The sequence below is a fragment of the Hydractinia symbiolongicarpus genome, chromosome 4, assembly GCF_029227915.1.
Source record: "Hydractinia symbiolongicarpus strain clone_291-10 chromosome 4, HSymV2.1, whole genome shotgun sequence".
Taxonomy (NCBI): domain Eukaryota; kingdom Metazoa; phylum Cnidaria; class Hydrozoa; order Anthoathecata; family Hydractiniidae; genus Hydractinia; species Hydractinia symbiolongicarpus.
In genome coordinates this window covers 25434039-25451646 of record NC_079878.1, presented here as the reverse complement: position 1 = coordinate 25451646, position 17608 = coordinate 25434039, and the positions used below count along the sequence as shown (strand labels likewise).

Genomic DNA, 17608 nt, shown 5'->3' with positions numbered 1-17608 from the left:
CTTGCTAGCTAGAGCTACCATTTTTTGTATGGAAACGTGAAATCGAAAGCGAGTCACGGTTTCTTCTGAATCAGTTATTCACCTTTCTCCCTTCCCCTGTTTTCACTCTTTTTTATAGAAATTATTTTTTTATGGTGGAGGAGGGTGTTGCTCTGTTTATATGCACGGTAGCGAAGCAGTGAGTGGCTGACACAAATTTCATGAACGATAAAGTTTATGGTTACCCTTTCAAGCTATTCTTGCTCCCTAATACTGTAACAGATTACAGGGGATTACAGGTAGGGGAATGTTAGCCTATGTTTTAAAAGATAGAAAAAGGGGGAATCCCACCCCCCCCCCTCCACACCACACACCGATTTGGTGCAGTGCTCTTAATTAGAAGCATGTTTAGGACTACTTTGGATAATAAATTGCTAATTAATTCCTGTTCAGCAGTAGCAACTTTTGAATATGCTGTTTTGACGCTGTGATTCGCTCAATACACTTACACATTTAATTTAGTATCCTCCACTTAAATTTGCAGTATAATTAGTATGTTCCCCTTAAATTAAACGTGTCAGAAATCTTAACCCTATTCGGTCCGGAGGGGGGGGGGGGCGGATTCCGCCCCCCCTGACGGTTTTTTTTTAATAACTCCTGATTGCTTTCTTATATGGCTATGATACTTACTGAGTTTCAACATTTATCTATTAGACACCTGCATGCTAAATTTTTAGGTCCCATACCTTTCAGAGGCTTTGATATTAGCCATTACTCGAAACTACCCCTAAAATCTCTATGAAATCCTTATAATGGGGAAAATATAATAACTCCTGTTAGGATTATCCTTAGAACTAGAAACTTGCAACACAACTTTGTTTCATCAAGAAGGATCATTTTGAATAATTTTGACACGTGACTAATCCGATTTCCCGATTTTGTCGGATTTTACCCGAAAATCGGAAAAAAACGGATTTTCGGGCAATTTTTGGCAATTTTTTATCCGATCCATGTAAAAACCGGAAGATATGTTAAAAACATTTTATTTAGCTTTCAGAAACTTCAAACAGAATGTAAAAATTCGCTCTAGAACAAAAGTAATTATACTTTAACCAGATAGTGGCATTTTTAACAATTTTCAAGCTTCTGATGACGTCACAGAAAATGTGCTGACGCAAGAAAAAATTTATTGCTGCCATTTTGTTCCTTTTTTGACGTACTATAAGTGTGCGAAGTTTGATTCAATTTGAACAATCCTATGAAAAGTTATTGAGGGGGGGCGGAATCCGCCCCCCCCCCCCCAGTCATACTATGTTCGAAAAACCCCGGACCGAATAGGGTTAAGAGAATCACAGTGTCACTATGCTGTGTTATAATATAAATGCTTTTATGGGGCTTTTATTCCCTGGTCTCATTATGTTTTGTATTTTGATAAATCCACAATTAGCTACACAGGATACTGCAGTTGCAATCCAGCAATTTTTAAATGTTTACAACTATTATTAAAGTGTGGCAACAAATTTGTTAAAATTTATATTATTTATATGCCATGCATTTTGCAGTACTTAGGCGCATATTGTGCCACCCTAGCCTTGTGGTTGTAACTCTTGTACTTTTTGCGGGAGAACAAGGTTTGATTCCCCTGGGTGGTGATTTAATATGGGTGAGTGTATGTTGCCACTCAGATTACCCTCATCAATGTGAGGAAAATGAGGGAGATGGTATACTGTGTGTGTCATTGGATGTTGAAAGGAGTTATCTGGTAAAGCTAATTGAGTCTGCGTAGCTTAAAGTGACCATTGAATACTCTAGACTTCCCATCCAAACCATGGCCCCTTCTGAAAATAATAGACAGGGTATATCCCTCAATATTTGTAAAGCTAGCCCTGAAAAATATGCACAAGAGCATATGTAAACACACACAATCCACAATGCTATCTTGATCTTCCCCATTTAGGAAAAAAAATGTGTTAGCATGATTATCCTTTTAAAGTTGCGATAGTCACAATTGTTACCAATGTTCATGATCGTTCATGATGTGTATCATGCATTCGAATGATACATAATGGTGTGTTTACAAGAAAAATTTTTGTTTATTCCCTTTACTCTTTGTAATTATTTAGATTGTTAAGAATGTCTACAAAGTTTTTTACTTTTTTAATATGTTGCTTGCAACTTGTAGAATCTAAAATTACATTAAAGATTTTTAAAACGAAAATTAGTATTTTTTCTTGTTGTTGAGACAAGTGGGGAACGTTTTAACATGTTTTAGCATCTGAACTAGCAATTCTCTGATAGCCGAAAGAAAGGATTTCTCTCTATCATAACTTTCTTGTCTCTGTTGGCCGAAAGAAACTTAAATTTTTGCAAAGAAAAGTCTTCAAATATATACTTGTTTTAAATGTTTTCAAATAAATAACAGCAATGTTTTCTTTTCTTATAGTCCTGTTTTGATGCTTTTTAAACTTTCGACAGCAATACTTTGGCTTTCTACAATTCCATTCCATCGAGGGTTTTTAAAAGTTGTATGGGATGTTTTTGCTTTTTACGATTTTGTTTTAATGGTTTTTAAAGGATCTATAGTCATGCTTTCGCTTTCCACAACCCTGCTTGCTTTTTCAACAATCTAAAACAGCAATTTAATAATAGACCATTGTTATTCAGAAATATGAATAAATCATTGTGAGATGGTCTTGGAAATACTTTCAGTGCATAGTTTGAGAATTCATAAACAAAAGCAATTAAGAATATAAAAATATCTTAACTATTATCAGAAAACGATCTAAATACATTGTTTATTATGTCACTGTTGCAAAAAAAATCTATTTTACTTATGCGAGTTACAGTTATACATAACTGTAACTTGATTAAGTAATCATGCAAACTAAAAAGACTGAAAAGACTAACATGAGGAGTTTTAAATATAAGATAGACAATTGCTGTAAGACAAAAATTTTCGCTATGATTGAATATCAGTTAGACAAACATTACACTTAACCACAGATTGTTTAACAAACATTAAAATGGGGTTGTGGAATTTCAAAAACATTGTCACAGGTTGCTTAAAAGCCATCATTATGGAATCATAGAATGCGAAAACATCACTGCAAATTGTTTAAAAACAGCAAAACAAGATTATAGAATGCAATAACATTGCCCTATAGATTGTTTAAAATTCATTAGAACAGGTCAGGATTCATTTTGAAAATATTAGCTTGTTTAATTGATCCATACATTATATATGTGCAAAAAAATTTTACCAAAACTTTTCGGACAAAGTAGTCACAAAGCTTACCTTCCACTTTAAACCAAGTTGATTTTATTTGAAAGAGGTTGAGTGAGGTGTTGTATTTAACATTTTTATCAAGGCATCATATTTATTGATTTGACAACAGCAATTATTTGTTTTAGTGCTACTACTACTGGGCTTTTGCGTTTATTTGTCTTTTTGAGGGGGTAAATGTTTATAATATCTGCATAATTTAAGTAATGAACAGAAAATATTGTGCGACGACTGAAAATTGGCTGGAAAATGTTTGCAGAAACAAATTTCTTATTTCATCTTGTGCATGCATGACAATAATACTATACATCTGTCATGTTGTCTCTTGTCTTGGTTATAGCTTACACTTATGTTTGTGGTATAATGTTTTTTAGACTCTTTACCTATATATCCCAACGTTTTGTACAAGCATATTTTGATATTATAATCCTATATTTTCAGTACAAACCTGATCTACTGGTGCATATTTAGGCAGCATTTAAGTCAGACCCAGAGTAAAAGTTGGGCATTATTACTTTCCATATATCACTAAAAAACTTGACCTGCATTCATGTTTCACCTCGAGTTGACTTTGGCATTAGCCTGTAAAGGACTGACTCCTACATTCACAACCTTTGTCTTGTGACAAAAATCACTTCGAAAGAATTGTTTACATGAAAATCTTGCAGCAGTTTAAAATTCTCTTCCGTCAATATGATCAAAGTAAACCTCCACCCAAAGTGAGTTTCACTTCGCTTTACAAACAAACTCATGTTGACGAAAATAAAGCATTTCTAACTTAAACTGGTTTGAGTTAACTTTAGGTTTTATGTAAACAGTTAGAAATCTATTTTGCAATAATTATTGTCACAATATATTGCTTGATTTCGTTAAAAAGTAAAATTTCATATATATAATAGTAAGGCATATTCAGGCCTATCAATCAGAAAATAACACCAGAGCAATAAATCGCTCCACCAAGGTTACAATAATGTAAACTGGGCAAGCAATCTGAATAAATAGAATAAGCTTATAAACACCTATTTTATCACAAAGTCTTTTTTATCTGTTTTATTTTTTTTATATATATATATATATATCTTGGTTCTTTTTTATTGTAAATAATAAGAAGGGAACATTGATTTCCATGTGAGATGAATTGATATTGCTCATCCAGAAAAACTTTTTTTAGAATTGGGGGAGCAAATAATTGCTCAGCTAGTTCCTTATTTCTCTGAATTGGGCTAGCCTTTGCGTGAGCAAGAGCATTCCTCTCCCCTTATTGATAGGTCTGCATATTTTGTCTTCTCTGTGTCAGTACAATCAATAAACTGTTCCTTCTTCGCGTCTGGTATATAATGTCAAAGCTTGTATCATATTCTGACAGTGGCAGTGAAGACAGTGGGAGTGCAACTGAATCAGATGATACAATAAAGCCTTGTAATAGATCACGAAAAAGAAAGCAAGATAGCAAATATGGTGGGAATAAACAGAAATTGCCACTTCCACCAAACTTGTTTGAGAAAGAAGTAAATTTAACAGATAATAAACAAAAATTGATAAAGCACAATGGAAGAATTCGTTCATTTGATCATTTTGAAGGAAATTGGGCAACATACATCTATATACCACTTCAAAGCACAACTTCATTTACAAACTTTTATGAAAGCATAGCTGAGGTCCTTACTGCTGGTTACAAGAAAGATATTCATCTTTTTCCAATTTCTGATTGTCATATTAGTTGCTCCAGAACAGTTTCGTTACGTCACTACTGGATCGAACCAATTTTTAAAGAACTTCAACAGAAATTTTTAAACAAAATGTCATATACGTATGGACTGCAAAAAATACAAGTTTACGTGAATGATGAGAAAACTCGGACATTTATTGGTGTTGAAGTTATACAAGGCGTTCAAGATTTCAAAAATATAACCACCAAAGTTGATTCCATATACTCTGATTACAAATTAGAAAAGTACTACGACCCACCATCATTTCATACTAGTATCGCATGGGTGTTGGGTGACAAAAAAGATGAAATTGAAAATTATTTGCACAATCAAACTTTTGCTGAGGAAATTCACTACATGTCTGCTGAGAAGATTTGTATGAGATCAGGAAATAGAACATACCAAGTTTGCTTTGTTTAAATAATTTTTATTCCATATGATATTTAACTAAACTTAAAATTTACTTAGATGACAAATTATTTAAAACTTGTTTTTTTTTCAATTACACTTTTGGTGCCATTGTGGGAAAAATCCATTAATAATCTAATTTGTAGCAATTTGTATGCGTTAACCAAAAATTAGTATAGTTCTAAGCACAGTTGCACAATACATATCAATATTGCTTAGAAAAGAAACATTCCATATATTTCTCTTACTTAAAGCGAACAACTACAACGGCTGATTATTGAAAAGAACAAATTGAAATCATTTTTGAACCGAAGAAAGTAATATCTCTAGAATAATGCTATGAATTAATATGTAAAATTTTGTTTTAGATATACATATTAATTGCTAACCCAAGAATGATGATAATGATGATGATGAGATTTAAAATGTAATAGGCATTTTTAGTGTTGGGTGAAGGTCTTAAAAATGGTAATTTTAGTTTAAGATGTGCCACCTGATGCTTCTTTTGCTAACAATCAGGTTGTCTGACTATAATCACTGAGTAATTTGATATAAGTATTCTTTTTTATAATATTACTAGATTACAATATATACACTTGAATATGTCATTGTTTAAAGCTCGGGAATGGTGGTCAACTTGGTGTGGTGGTGCTGAAGAAGAATTTGATCAGGGTAGCTTGTGTGTTGCAAATATTGACAACAATGCGGATGGATTAGGTATCTATATTTGTGTGTTAAGTGAATGTTGATTGCGTAAAGAGAATTTCAATGAATGCAACATTTGTCCTAAATAGCGCTCAAACTTTGTTATATGTCAGCATTTCTAAAAATTAGAGTTTTTTAGTTTGTTTAATTAACTTGGATACATGTTTTTAAAAAAAAGTACACTAAATCAAAAGGATTGACTATGCTTAACATCTTTACTTATTATTTTTTTGTTTGGTTTTGTAAGTATTAAGGTAATTTTTATAATTTAGTATTAAGTTTTTTTTCACCTTTTTTAAGATAAACTAATCACTGGATCATTAAATGGGGTTCTCAGAATATTTACACCACAAAAAGATGGTTTTAAAGCTGATCATTTGATGCTGGAGATGCAATTAAACCAACCAATTTTACAGTTATCATCAGGAATGTTTGTCTCGTAAGTATTGCAACTCGTGATTATTCCAAATGATTGATGAGTGAAACAAAACTTTAGAATAAAAATAGTCATACAAATGCTTTAGAAGTCTAAAATTACTAAAAAAAGGTGTGAAAATGCCAAAATATGATTTTGGAATTGCTAATAAGAATATTTTAAAAGAAAAAAGAATTGTTAAAACTTTTTCATGATCACCTGTTACCCTAAGAATCATGACACCTATCCAAAAATTTACTTTCCTTAAGCAAACTAAGAAGGAAGAAAAGTCATCAAATTAAAAATGTTAAACTCCAGGGAAAACAATGGCTGAGAGTTAAGAGGGCATCATAAGGGAAAACGATGTTAACCTATGGCAGAAAACAAGCTTTCTAATACTGATTTGTAATTGCGTGGACCAAGTAATTTGCTATCTCTTGTTGTCCCAGCTACATTTCTGTAACTAAAAATAAGTTGAGGATAGGATAGGAAAGTCCCTGTTGCAATAAAGACTTACATCCTTTTATCCTTGTGATACAAGTATACTTTATTTGTTATTACTATGGACTCTTGGTATAAATTTAACAATTTTATTTTGTGTCTGTATATTATTATTCTCTTTCTGCCAAGAAAATATTTTGCAGAAGATGCAGGAACAAAACAAAGCAGTAAATTTTCTGCTTGTATTTTTCACTTCATATTGGTGGCGGCGACTTTAATGGTCATGTTGGGAAGTCATCTGAAGGTTATAGAGGTGTGCATGGAGGCTATGGATTTGGGAGCAGAAATAAGGAAGGGGAGAGATTGCTTGAGTTTGGAATGGCAACGGACATGGTGGTTTGCAACACATCATTCTGTAAGAGACAGAGTAGGCTGATAACATATGAGTCAGGTGGTTGTAAGACACAGATAGATTACTTTTTGGTTAGAAAGTCAGACAAGAAAGTGGTGAAGGACGTGAAAGTTATATCGGGGGAAGAGTGTGTTCCCCAGCATAGGTTGCTGGTTTGTGATATTATCTTGAAGAGTGTCAGAGAAGCCAAGGGAAAGTACAGGCCCCGTCGAAAAGTCTGGAAGCTGAAGGAAGAGATTGTAGCAAGACAATTTAGTGCAAAAGTTCAGCAGTTAGCCTACAATAGTCAATGTGATACTGACAATGTTGAAAGTACTTGGACTACTTTGAAGAATTGTCTTCTAGAAGCTTCTGATGATACCTGTGGGTGAACGAAAGGACCAGATAGACATAGACAGACCTGGTGGTGGAATAATGAGGTTGACCAGTGTATAAAGGAAAAGAGGAAACTTTGGAAAGAGTGGAAGTCAGGTGGTAGTAAAAATATTTACTTAGAAGCTAAGCGTCGGGCTCGTACAGCAGTGTATAAGGCAAAATCAGAAGCAGAGAGAAACAGATTTGCAGATGTGTTAAGAAGGGAAGACCAGCGCAATGAGGTATTCAAGATAGCAAAGCAAATGAAGAAGACTAATCAATATATTGTAGATGAGAAGTGTATACGTAATGATGAAGGTGTTTTGGCTAGCACAGAGGAGGAGAAAAGGGTAGCTTGGAAGAATCATTATCAGAGGTTGCTTAACACTGAGTTTGATTGGGACGAGGATAATTTGTCTGATGATGATGTCGTAGAAGGGCCAGCCATGCAGATCAAGACAGAATGGGTAGTGGAGGCTATTAGGAAAATGAAGATTGGCAAGGCTGCAGGAGTATCAGGTATTGTTGCAGAGATGGTAAAAGCATCTAGATATATTGGAGTTGAGCTTATTACAAGTCTTGCTAATCAGGTTATAAAGGATGGTGCTATTCCGGGTGAATGGAGTGTAATAGTGAATTTTTTCAAGGGCAAGGGTGATGCATTAGAAAGAGGAAACTATAGAGGTTTGAAGTTGGTTGATCAAGTAATGAAAGTTATTGAAAGAGTGATTGATAAGTTACTTAGAGAAAGAATTGATATAGATAAGATGCAATTTGGTTTTGTTCCAGGGCATGGCACTACAGATGCAATATTTTTACTCAGACAGCTTCAGGAAGTATTTAGGAAAGAAAAACAACCGCTATTTTGCCTTTGTAGATTTAGGGAAAGCTTTTGATAGAGTGCCACATAGAGTTATTTGGTGGGCTATGAGAAAATTAGGTGTGGATGAGTGGCTAGTTACAATGGTACAGTCTATGTACAGCAATGCTAGAAGTCGTGTCAGGATTAACGATTTACTTAGTGATGAATTTAGTGTAAATGTTGGTGTACATCAGGGTTCTGTACTTAGTCCTTTGTTGTTTATTCTAGTCTTAGAAGCGCTGTCGATGGAGTTCAGAACAGGTTGCCCATGGGAGTTATTGTATGCAGATGATTTGGTTCTCATAGCAGAGTCGTTGGAAGAATTAGTTGAAAAGTTTGAGAAGTGGAAGAAAGGACTAGAAGAGAAAGGGCTGAAGGTAAACACAGCAAATTCTAAAGTCATGATAAGTAGCATTGCAGCCAAGTGTGACCCTGTAGTTGGAAAGTGGCCTTGTGGAGTTTGCAGGAAAGGGGTTGGTAGTAACTCAATTTTTTGTCAGACTTGCAAGCATTGGGTACATAAGAAGTGCAGTAGTATTAGTGGAAGGTTAAGAGCTGGCATACAGTTTGTATGCAAGCGTTGCAAAGGTGAGATTATAGAGAATGAAGTATTTCCAGCTTTAATGATGTACAACAGTGGCTCGTTAGAGATAGTTAAGAACTTCTGTTACTTAGGTGATATGTTGGGCAGTGAAGGGGGTGTTGGAAGAAGTGTTACTTGCAGGATAGGTTCTGCTTGGAAAAAGTTTAGAGAGTTACTTCCTTTATTGACTAGCAGAGTCCTGTCAATTGAGGTAAAAGGTAGGTTGTATGAGGCCTGTGTAAGAAGTGTTATGTTGTACGGTAGTGAGACATGGGCAGTGAAGCAGGAAGATCTTGACCGTTTAGAAAGGAATGATATGAGAATGGTTAGGTGGATGTGTAATGCCAGTCTGAGAGACAGAAAGAGTTCAGATGAGCTAAGAAGCAGGCTAAGTCTCTGTAGAATTAAAGATGTTATCCAGATAAGAAGATTGAATTGGCTGGGGCACTTGGAAAGAATGGAGGAGGATAATTGGGTAAGAAAGTGTAGAGACTTGATAGTTCCTGGGGCAAAGCCCAGAGGCAGACCGAGAAAGACTTGGCAGGAGGTTATAAGGACAGACTTGATAGAGAGGAAGTTGAGTTTAGATCTAACACAGTCTAGATCAGATTGGAAGAGGGTCATTAATATACCCCGTCCAACCCATGCTAGCATGGAAAACGGACGTTAAGCCGAGAATGATGATGATGATGATGATATTATTGCACACATTTCAATACAGAAAGGAAACACACCTCGTGCAATTCTCATGAAATAAAATTATCTTATTGGCTGATAATTTTCTAGCTGTCGTTTCTGCACAGATTACAACTAGATTCTACCTTCCCCGAAAGGGAACGAAATGTAATGCAAACATTTTAAGCATGCATGCTGAGAAGCCTTTCTATTCCTTTCTTGAAGTGGAAAATAGCCTTTACAGACAAAAATAATGTTACTTGACAATTACCAATGTTCCACTTGCATAACAACACAAAATGAGTAATGTTCTTTCTTGTCTGAACCTTTCTAAGAAAAGAACTGTGATGTTATAACGTTATAACTAGTTTACTGCTTTTCACTACAAAGTAACCAACCAATATTTACTGTATTGTATCGTTGTGAACTTTTAGTGGAACCGATCTGCTTCATCTTTGTGTATTGCATCCAAGATCAATTGGTGTTTATAATGTGTCTGGTAAGTAACTATCTGTTGTTATTTGATAAAAGAAATTCTAAAGGTTGTGCTAATTTGAAGCTTTATTGTCTTATGCAATAATTGTTTTATTTTGTAAATTATTATTTTATATTAGCTATCGCAGGGACAGTAGAACATGGTAATATTTTCACCTTGACAAAATCATATGAACATCGTCTGGAACGGTCAGCAGCTTGTATGACGCATGGTCGGTTTGGAGGTGTAAAAGGTAAAATTAACATCAAATTATAAAATTAATAAAGTTTGACATGATACTAATGAGTAGATTGTGGATTGAAAAGAATATTGTAGTACATTTAATGATAGTGACATAGTTGTGACCTTTTGTTTGTTATTTTTTGCAAACAACTTGTTAAATGTCAACCCTGAAAGTAATATTAAAAAGCCATTTAAGGCTCAATGATTTTAAATTTTAGTGGCAGTCAGAAACTAACTTGCAGTCGCATTTTTATTGAAAAACATGCAGTTTGTTTTTGTTGTTTATATTCTAGGAAGAGATTTCATTTGTGTTTTATCTATGGATGGTACCTTGATGTTTTATGAACAAGAGACCTTCTCCCTAAAGGCGTTTCTCCCAGACTTTTTGCTGCCTGGCCCTTTCATATACATTAGTTCAACAGATTCCTTTGTTGTCACAACAACTGGTAGAAATGTTGAATGTTATCGGTAATTTATGTTGTTTTGTTTGTATTTAATTTTCTCTCTTAAGTATTTTAAATATGTTTGTATGTGTAGCAGTCTCGGTCATGAATATTTGCACCTGCATGTGGTTGTACGTACGCCTACACTAATACAGGCGTGCCATCAGTATCGCATGCCTAGCTTATGATTTTGGCGTGCAATTATTACATTCAGGAGAGCGGCAGGGCGGAGTTTTTGAAGCATTGTTTTTTACTTTTTATTTGCTTCTTTTTCGTTTGTTGACTTATTTATTTTAGCAACAAAATTTTTACAAACCATGTTCACAACAAGCTGCCATATTGAATGAAGCATGTGAAAAATGAATAACCAACTTTGATCCGGACCCCAAACAACCAAGTAGTAAATGCAGGCTTCTCATTTTGAGGTACGCGATCGCGTTCCTACGCCCTATCGTGTACCTAAATTACATGAGGTACAAGAAGAACCAAGTACCTCCGTTAACAGATTACTTTTAGATCTAAGAGTTATTGAATAATCCTGGCCTTTTTAATCCATAAGCAAGTCTATTCATAGCCAACCTCCCCATCCTAGCTAATTCACCGACTCCTGACTTAGTTAAAAGAACTACGTAGACATAAATCTCTTTTGCCTGGCCCCTTCGTCGTTGGTAACCAGGTCTTACCAAGAAATCCAGCCATGCGGTTCTTAACTAATGCGGAGGTGAACGCCGACGGAGCACGGATGAACCAAGTCTGCAAATATGCACTTACAGGCGGAATAGACATTTTATCATGGATTTATTGGATGCAAGTGTTATTTAAACAACTTTAAAAACGAAACCCACGTGCTGTTGTCTCTATAAATATACAAAGTTTTGGCATATATTTTTAACGAACTTAAAGATTATTTATACATCGCTGTCTGTTTCATAACTATCACTACTCTCGTTACTCTCTTCGTTGTCGCTGTTGCGAGTATCGTGATCCATACCTGTTACTAGAACAGGTGTCTCCATGCTGACAAACCTCCTCTTCTGCATGTATGAATCGACTGCGCTGTTCAAAATTTTTTCTTTCTCTCCATCACTCTACAGGGAGTTATTCCCAGCAATTATCAATGACTCCTCCATCGTGTTGTGTTTCATTCGGAGTCGACGATCCGACAATAAAATCGTTAGTGTACTAAACACACGCTCCACGGATGAATTTAAGCTGAAAAGACAAAGCACCAGTTCGACGACGAGTATAATGTTGCGAAATTCCCGTTTCTTGTACACCATCATTTTTTCCCAAACCATCGATGCCTTCACATTTTTGTAAAAATTATTGATGGTGAATCGCAGCGCTTTCCACTCTTGAAGGACTTTACTTTCATCAAAGCCAGCTGCCGATACAGGTTCACGGAAATGAGCCATCAACTGCGTTATGGCGTTTTTTCCATCTTCTCTAGAGTCGGTCCAATACTGTGGATCTAGCCATTTCATATTACTATAAATGTTTTCTTCAAAAGAAGAAAACTTCTCCCGAATCAAGGGAATACAGATTTCTGCACCTTGTCTCCTCGTTTCCATTGCTTCTTCGATGGATCCATGACTCAAATTTGCGATGTTATCGAGCTCAATGTTTACATACTCACGATTTTGAACCATTTTTAGTTCATGACCAGCTTTTGGATATGTCGATACCAGAGTAACTAATCCGTCCTGATCCACAATCCTAAATTTTCTTAGATTTGAATCAATGATATCATCGATTTCTTCCTGTGCCATTTCTTCAAAATTGTCAACGGTTTGGTTCACAGCTGGAATTATTTCGTACGGCATAAGTTGTTCTTTTTCGAACAACAGAGACAAGGAAGAAAGTCGTTCCAGAAAATCGAGATAAGCAGCCACTTTACAAAGAAATTTATAATCGTGCAACTTGCGAGCTATGCCAATAATTTTTCCCTTTGTCTCACCTCTATATCCACGATCAGTTTCGGCTTCACCAAACACGGCAACTAGGGCAGGCCAATTATGTAACAACTTCTGAAAACCCCTTCTCCTATGGCTTATAAATCTCGTTCCATGGATCTTTGGAAAGGGGTAATGGGTTACATTAAGTGCTTCTGAGGCCTTTTTTGTTTTTGCTTTCAGTTTGCCAGAGTTTTTAAATAAAAAATAGATTGACAGATAAAATCTATCACAATCTGTAAAGGAACAAACTTCAGATACAGCAGCCTTTATGGCGAGTTCGAGCCGATGGTTGACACAATCTATGCTGATTAACCATTGTCTCTCGCATTGTAGTTGTGGCTGAAACAAGTTTGTCTTGATACATTTGCCTTTCCATTGCGATATTTCCATCTTCTTGAAAGAAACTATCAATAGCATCCTTAATGGAGTCAGCGTCGGTTCCTCCGCGCTCTTACATTTCAAGTAAAGACACAACAACATAAATCGGGATGCCATTGCGAACTGTTCTGACCAATACCAGCTCTTTCTCGTTGTTTGTTTTGCGTACCTGTGATCCGTCTGATAGAATTGCCATAAAATTATTGATAGCAATAATAGCAGCTACTTTTTCTTTTACTGCCTCCGCAATATAATGAATGTATTCACGTCCTACACATAGGAAAAAAGAAATAGTTCAACTCGTTATCTGACATGTCCGATCAATGACAAACAAGAACAAAAAAACCCTGAAAACAAGTAACTGTTGCGGTTACCTGCTTTATTTCCACTTTTGCCTTGTATGAGCCGAACACCATTAATTCGCTGACATTTAACAAGAACTTTAAAATGACGATGAGACATACTCGGATTTAATACCATTTTGTAAGCAGTCCTCATCAATTTTAAATATGCTTCGCGGGTTGGTCTGTTTCGCTTAAAGCAGTGTGTATGTCAGGAACAACAGGTCGTTTTCTGGGTATTATCTGAAACTGTTCCTCTTCAGGTTGTCTGCTATCCAATAAACAAGCGGCCTTATGCATCTGCCCTTCCAAGTGACGATCTGCCTAGAGTGTAACATAGTTCAAGGCATTCAGCAGTTGCACCGTTTGAAAATTATTCATTTTTAGATTTTTCGAATTAGAAAAAAAATCTGGAGACAGCCTGATTATTAACTATGTTCTTATAAAAAATAAGAACAAAACAAGAACAAAAAAGAAGAACTAAATGTACCTGATGTTTCGTGACTACATTTGTGCCTTCCATAAACGCTTTTAGAGAACTCACAGAGTAGCCCTTATTTACTCGATTAGCTAGAGGTTGCACTTTATATTTGGTGCACATCTTACACCAAATTTTTGTTACCATTGATTTTCCATCTACGTTCTCAACTTCATGGCCTATAATACTTTCTTTTTTCCAAGATAAGAATGTAGATACTTCTCTGGAAATATTTTTTTTTTTTGAAGCAGAGGCCATCTTTCAATGAATGTCGCATGTAGCTAATTTTACTGTGATTTTTAAATATTTCCAAAACTTCGTAGCAACACAAGATTGCAAAGTATTTTCATAAAAATTACGACACGTTTTATTTTTAACATGTTTCGACTTTACCAAAGTCATCTTCAGAATATTATACAAAAGTTGATACATACACTCTTTATACAAAAATTTTTTCGAAAGTTATTTAAATATTTCCCAAAAGTACAATTTTATATGAATTATACACAAGCTAATCCATATTGACAAAATAATATTAGATAAACTAACAAAAGTTAGTTAAATAAAATTTAGATACACAATTTGTTTAAGACAATTAAATATTTCCCAAAAGTACAATTTTTAATTTTATTAAATGAATTTACACATGCTAAATCAATATCTAAGTAACAAAAACGATATTAAACAAGCGGCTAATACAAAACATAAAATTAAACGGATAAATTGATGATGCAATGCTTAACTTGTTTATTGAGGTCTGGTTTCAACCAAGAAATATGCATACCCTCTTTGAGTTTCCTCTGCCAATCAGTGTCTGCATAATCCAAAATAGAAAAACAATTTTCGTTACATAGTAATTTACAGTTAAGATTTGACTGCATATGCTTAAATATTTGTGAGTTTTTATCAGTTTTCAAATGTTCTTTAACTCTACTAGAAATGTGCCTGGTGGTTTCACCCACATAGCTAGCATTACAACTAGCACAAACAAATTTATACACAAGTCCAGATTTAAAAGATTCAGGAACTCTGTCCTTGCAAGAAAAATAACCTTTAATTTTACACGACTTAAAAACGAGGCACACATTGATTTCTTTACACATCTTATTGACAAGTTGATTGACTTTTTCTTTGGCAGTATTAGAGTACTTGCCAATAAAAGGCAATTTAAAATACCTCTTTTCTAATACATTAGTTGTCTCTGTACTGACAGCTGTAGAAAATTTCTTATCAAGGTAATTTGAAATATGGCGGTTTACCAGTTTTGTAGGAAAAAAGTTTTTTCTCAAAATTTCAGTCAGAGCCTTAATATTAATGTCAAAGTGTTTCCAACTGTTGTTAATTTTGAAAGTCCTGTCAATTAGTGTTTTAATGAGACCTATTTTATAGATTTTGGGAGTGAAACTAAAATAATTAGTTAAAAGGCCAGTATAGGTTGACTTATGGAACACAGAAGTATAAAATTTGTCACTGATGTTCTCAATTAAAATGTCAAGAAAAGGAAGTTTACCATCAACTTGTTTTTCTAAGGTAAATTTATAATAGGGTGTCTCTGATTCAAGTATTCAAAAAAGGCCAACGCTTCACTTTCATCGTTAAATAAAGCAAAGATGTCATCCACATATAAATTCCACATAAATTCATTTAATAAAATTAAAAATTGTACTTTTAGGAAATATTTAATTGTCTTAAACAAATTGTGTATATAAATTTTATTTAACTAACTTTTGTTAGTTTATCTAATATTATTTTGTCAATATGGATTAGCTTGTGTATAATTCATATAAAATTGTACTTTTGGGAAATATTTAAATAACTTTCGAAAAAATTTTTGTATAAAGAGTGTATGTATCAACTTTTGTATAATATTCTGAAGATGACTTTGGTAAAGTCGAAACATGTTAAAAATAAAACGTGTCGTAATTTTTATGAAGATTTTTAAATAAAGATGAACGCTCCCCCATGGATACTTAGAACGTTGTTCGTTCGATTGAACGTTCAATTAGAACATCTTTTGCTTGATTGAAGTAAACATTTTATGCTGCATTTTTCTCACCTGTTTTTTTCACGTCACACAAAAAGGTTATTTGATCTTTGATCGCAGGTGGTTTATTTCATTCGAAACTGATGGATCAAATAAATTTATTAATTCAACTCACGAAAAAAAAAAAAAAAAAGAAAGTAAACATAAAATAAACATGTCACTAACTAAAATTATTCAAGCAGCAGAAAAATTGCGGTGCCTTTCGATTCGTAATAATGATCGACAAGAATGTATATCGTATTAAAAAGAAGTCCAGAAGTTCTCTCTCCCACACGACACAGCAGGCAATAAGTAAGCCCTGCCCTCGGTTTTGTGAGAAGAAATGTTCTGCGAAGACTCTCAATTGAGTTTCCTGTACAGTTCTGCTTTGCATTAAACTGTGCCTGTGACAAGCATTTTTGAAGCATGTCACCGGCGACTTCTGGGATATTCAACTTAATAATGCCCTGACCTTCGGTTTGTAAATAGCATTTCCATTTGTCATCGTCTTAAGGAGATCAATACAAGGGTAATGAAGAAATTTTTTGCCAGCTGAAAAACAAAAAAAATATTTTCGACGCAATGCCGACGCAAAACATTTGAAATGTATCTCACATCAGCAATTTTAATAAAGGTGGGTATTTAATAGAAATACATTTTAGAGATACATTTTAACGCGGAAGAACAATTATGTATTGGGTAAAGTTTGGGTAAGGGATTACTCTAAAATAGCTCAGTTCTGCTTGGCGTGTGTACAAAGTAGAACGAGGCGTGTGATAAAGAGCACGCCCAAATTTCACATGGCGTGTGCAGAGGCGTGCGCGTGTGATCGCACGCCATTCATGACCAAGACTGTGTAGTACAGCTGTACTTGTTGTATGTATACAAATGATAATTCTTTTTACCTCTGACAATAACAATAAAATCTTTTAAAGCTGAAGGATAAGCTATATTTTTTATTCATTGTTAGTACGAAATAACTAAAATTAAACTAAATTTAGTAAGTTTTGCTATTTAGTTACCATTCTCTAGCATCGTCTTCAATTAACGACAAAAGTTCAAAGAAGGTTACAGTAAGTCTGTTTGTGTTTAAGTTGTTTTTTTATAAACCATTAATATTTTCGGCAACAAGGATACATGCTACAGATTAGTTGAAATGAATCCATTATGCCTGTCATTTCCTTTATTTATGTCATTTTGTTTTTAGTACGATTGGAGTAAATCAATTGGCGAACACATATTAGACATTCAGTTGGACAATTCTTCACACATCATGTACCTGTTAGGTATTACCAATGTTTCTTCCTCCATATTAAAATAATACTATATTCTCTATAATGATATCTATATTTTCTCTGTCTGTTTAAAATTGTTGCACTGCACACCAACAGTGTAATTTCATTACTTCTGGTTGACAGGAAAACAAGGATGCACAAAATACTAATG

The 17608-nt window shown here is 34.4% G+C and overlaps 2 protein-coding genes across 2 annotated transcripts in view; both read left to right on the top strand.

Moving 5' to 3' along the window:
• The first annotated feature begins 176 nt into the window (after positions 1 to 176).
• The window catches only part of LOC130642020 (protein PTHB1-like), a 34918-nt gene continuing 17486 nt past the window's right edge, over positions 177 to 17608 (top strand). Inside the window, exons 1-8 of the mRNA XM_057449086.1 lie at positions 177 to 278; positions 5960 to 6096; positions 6385 to 6523; positions 10261 to 10325; positions 10441 to 10554; positions 10838 to 11012; positions 17181 to 17235; positions 17370 to 17448. Of these exons, the coding sequence (XP_057305069.1) occupies positions 5982 to 6096; positions 6385 to 6523; positions 10261 to 10325; positions 10441 to 10554; positions 10838 to 11012; positions 17181 to 17235; positions 17370 to 17448 (742 nt within the window). The 5' untranslated portion in view covers positions 177 to 278; positions 5960 to 5981. The remainder of the gene's footprint in view (positions 279 to 5959; positions 6097 to 6384; positions 6524 to 10260; positions 10326 to 10440; positions 10555 to 10837; positions 11013 to 17180; positions 17236 to 17369; positions 17449 to 17608) is intronic.
• On the top strand, positions 1311 to 5457 carry LOC130642025 (U6 snRNA phosphodiesterase 1-like). Its single transcript, XM_057449092.1, has one exon. The coding sequence runs from the start codon at positions 4600 to 4602 to the stop codon at positions 5389 to 5391; it is 792 nt and encodes a 263-aa protein (XP_057305075.1). The 5' UTR covers positions 1311 to 4599; the 3' UTR covers positions 5392 to 5457.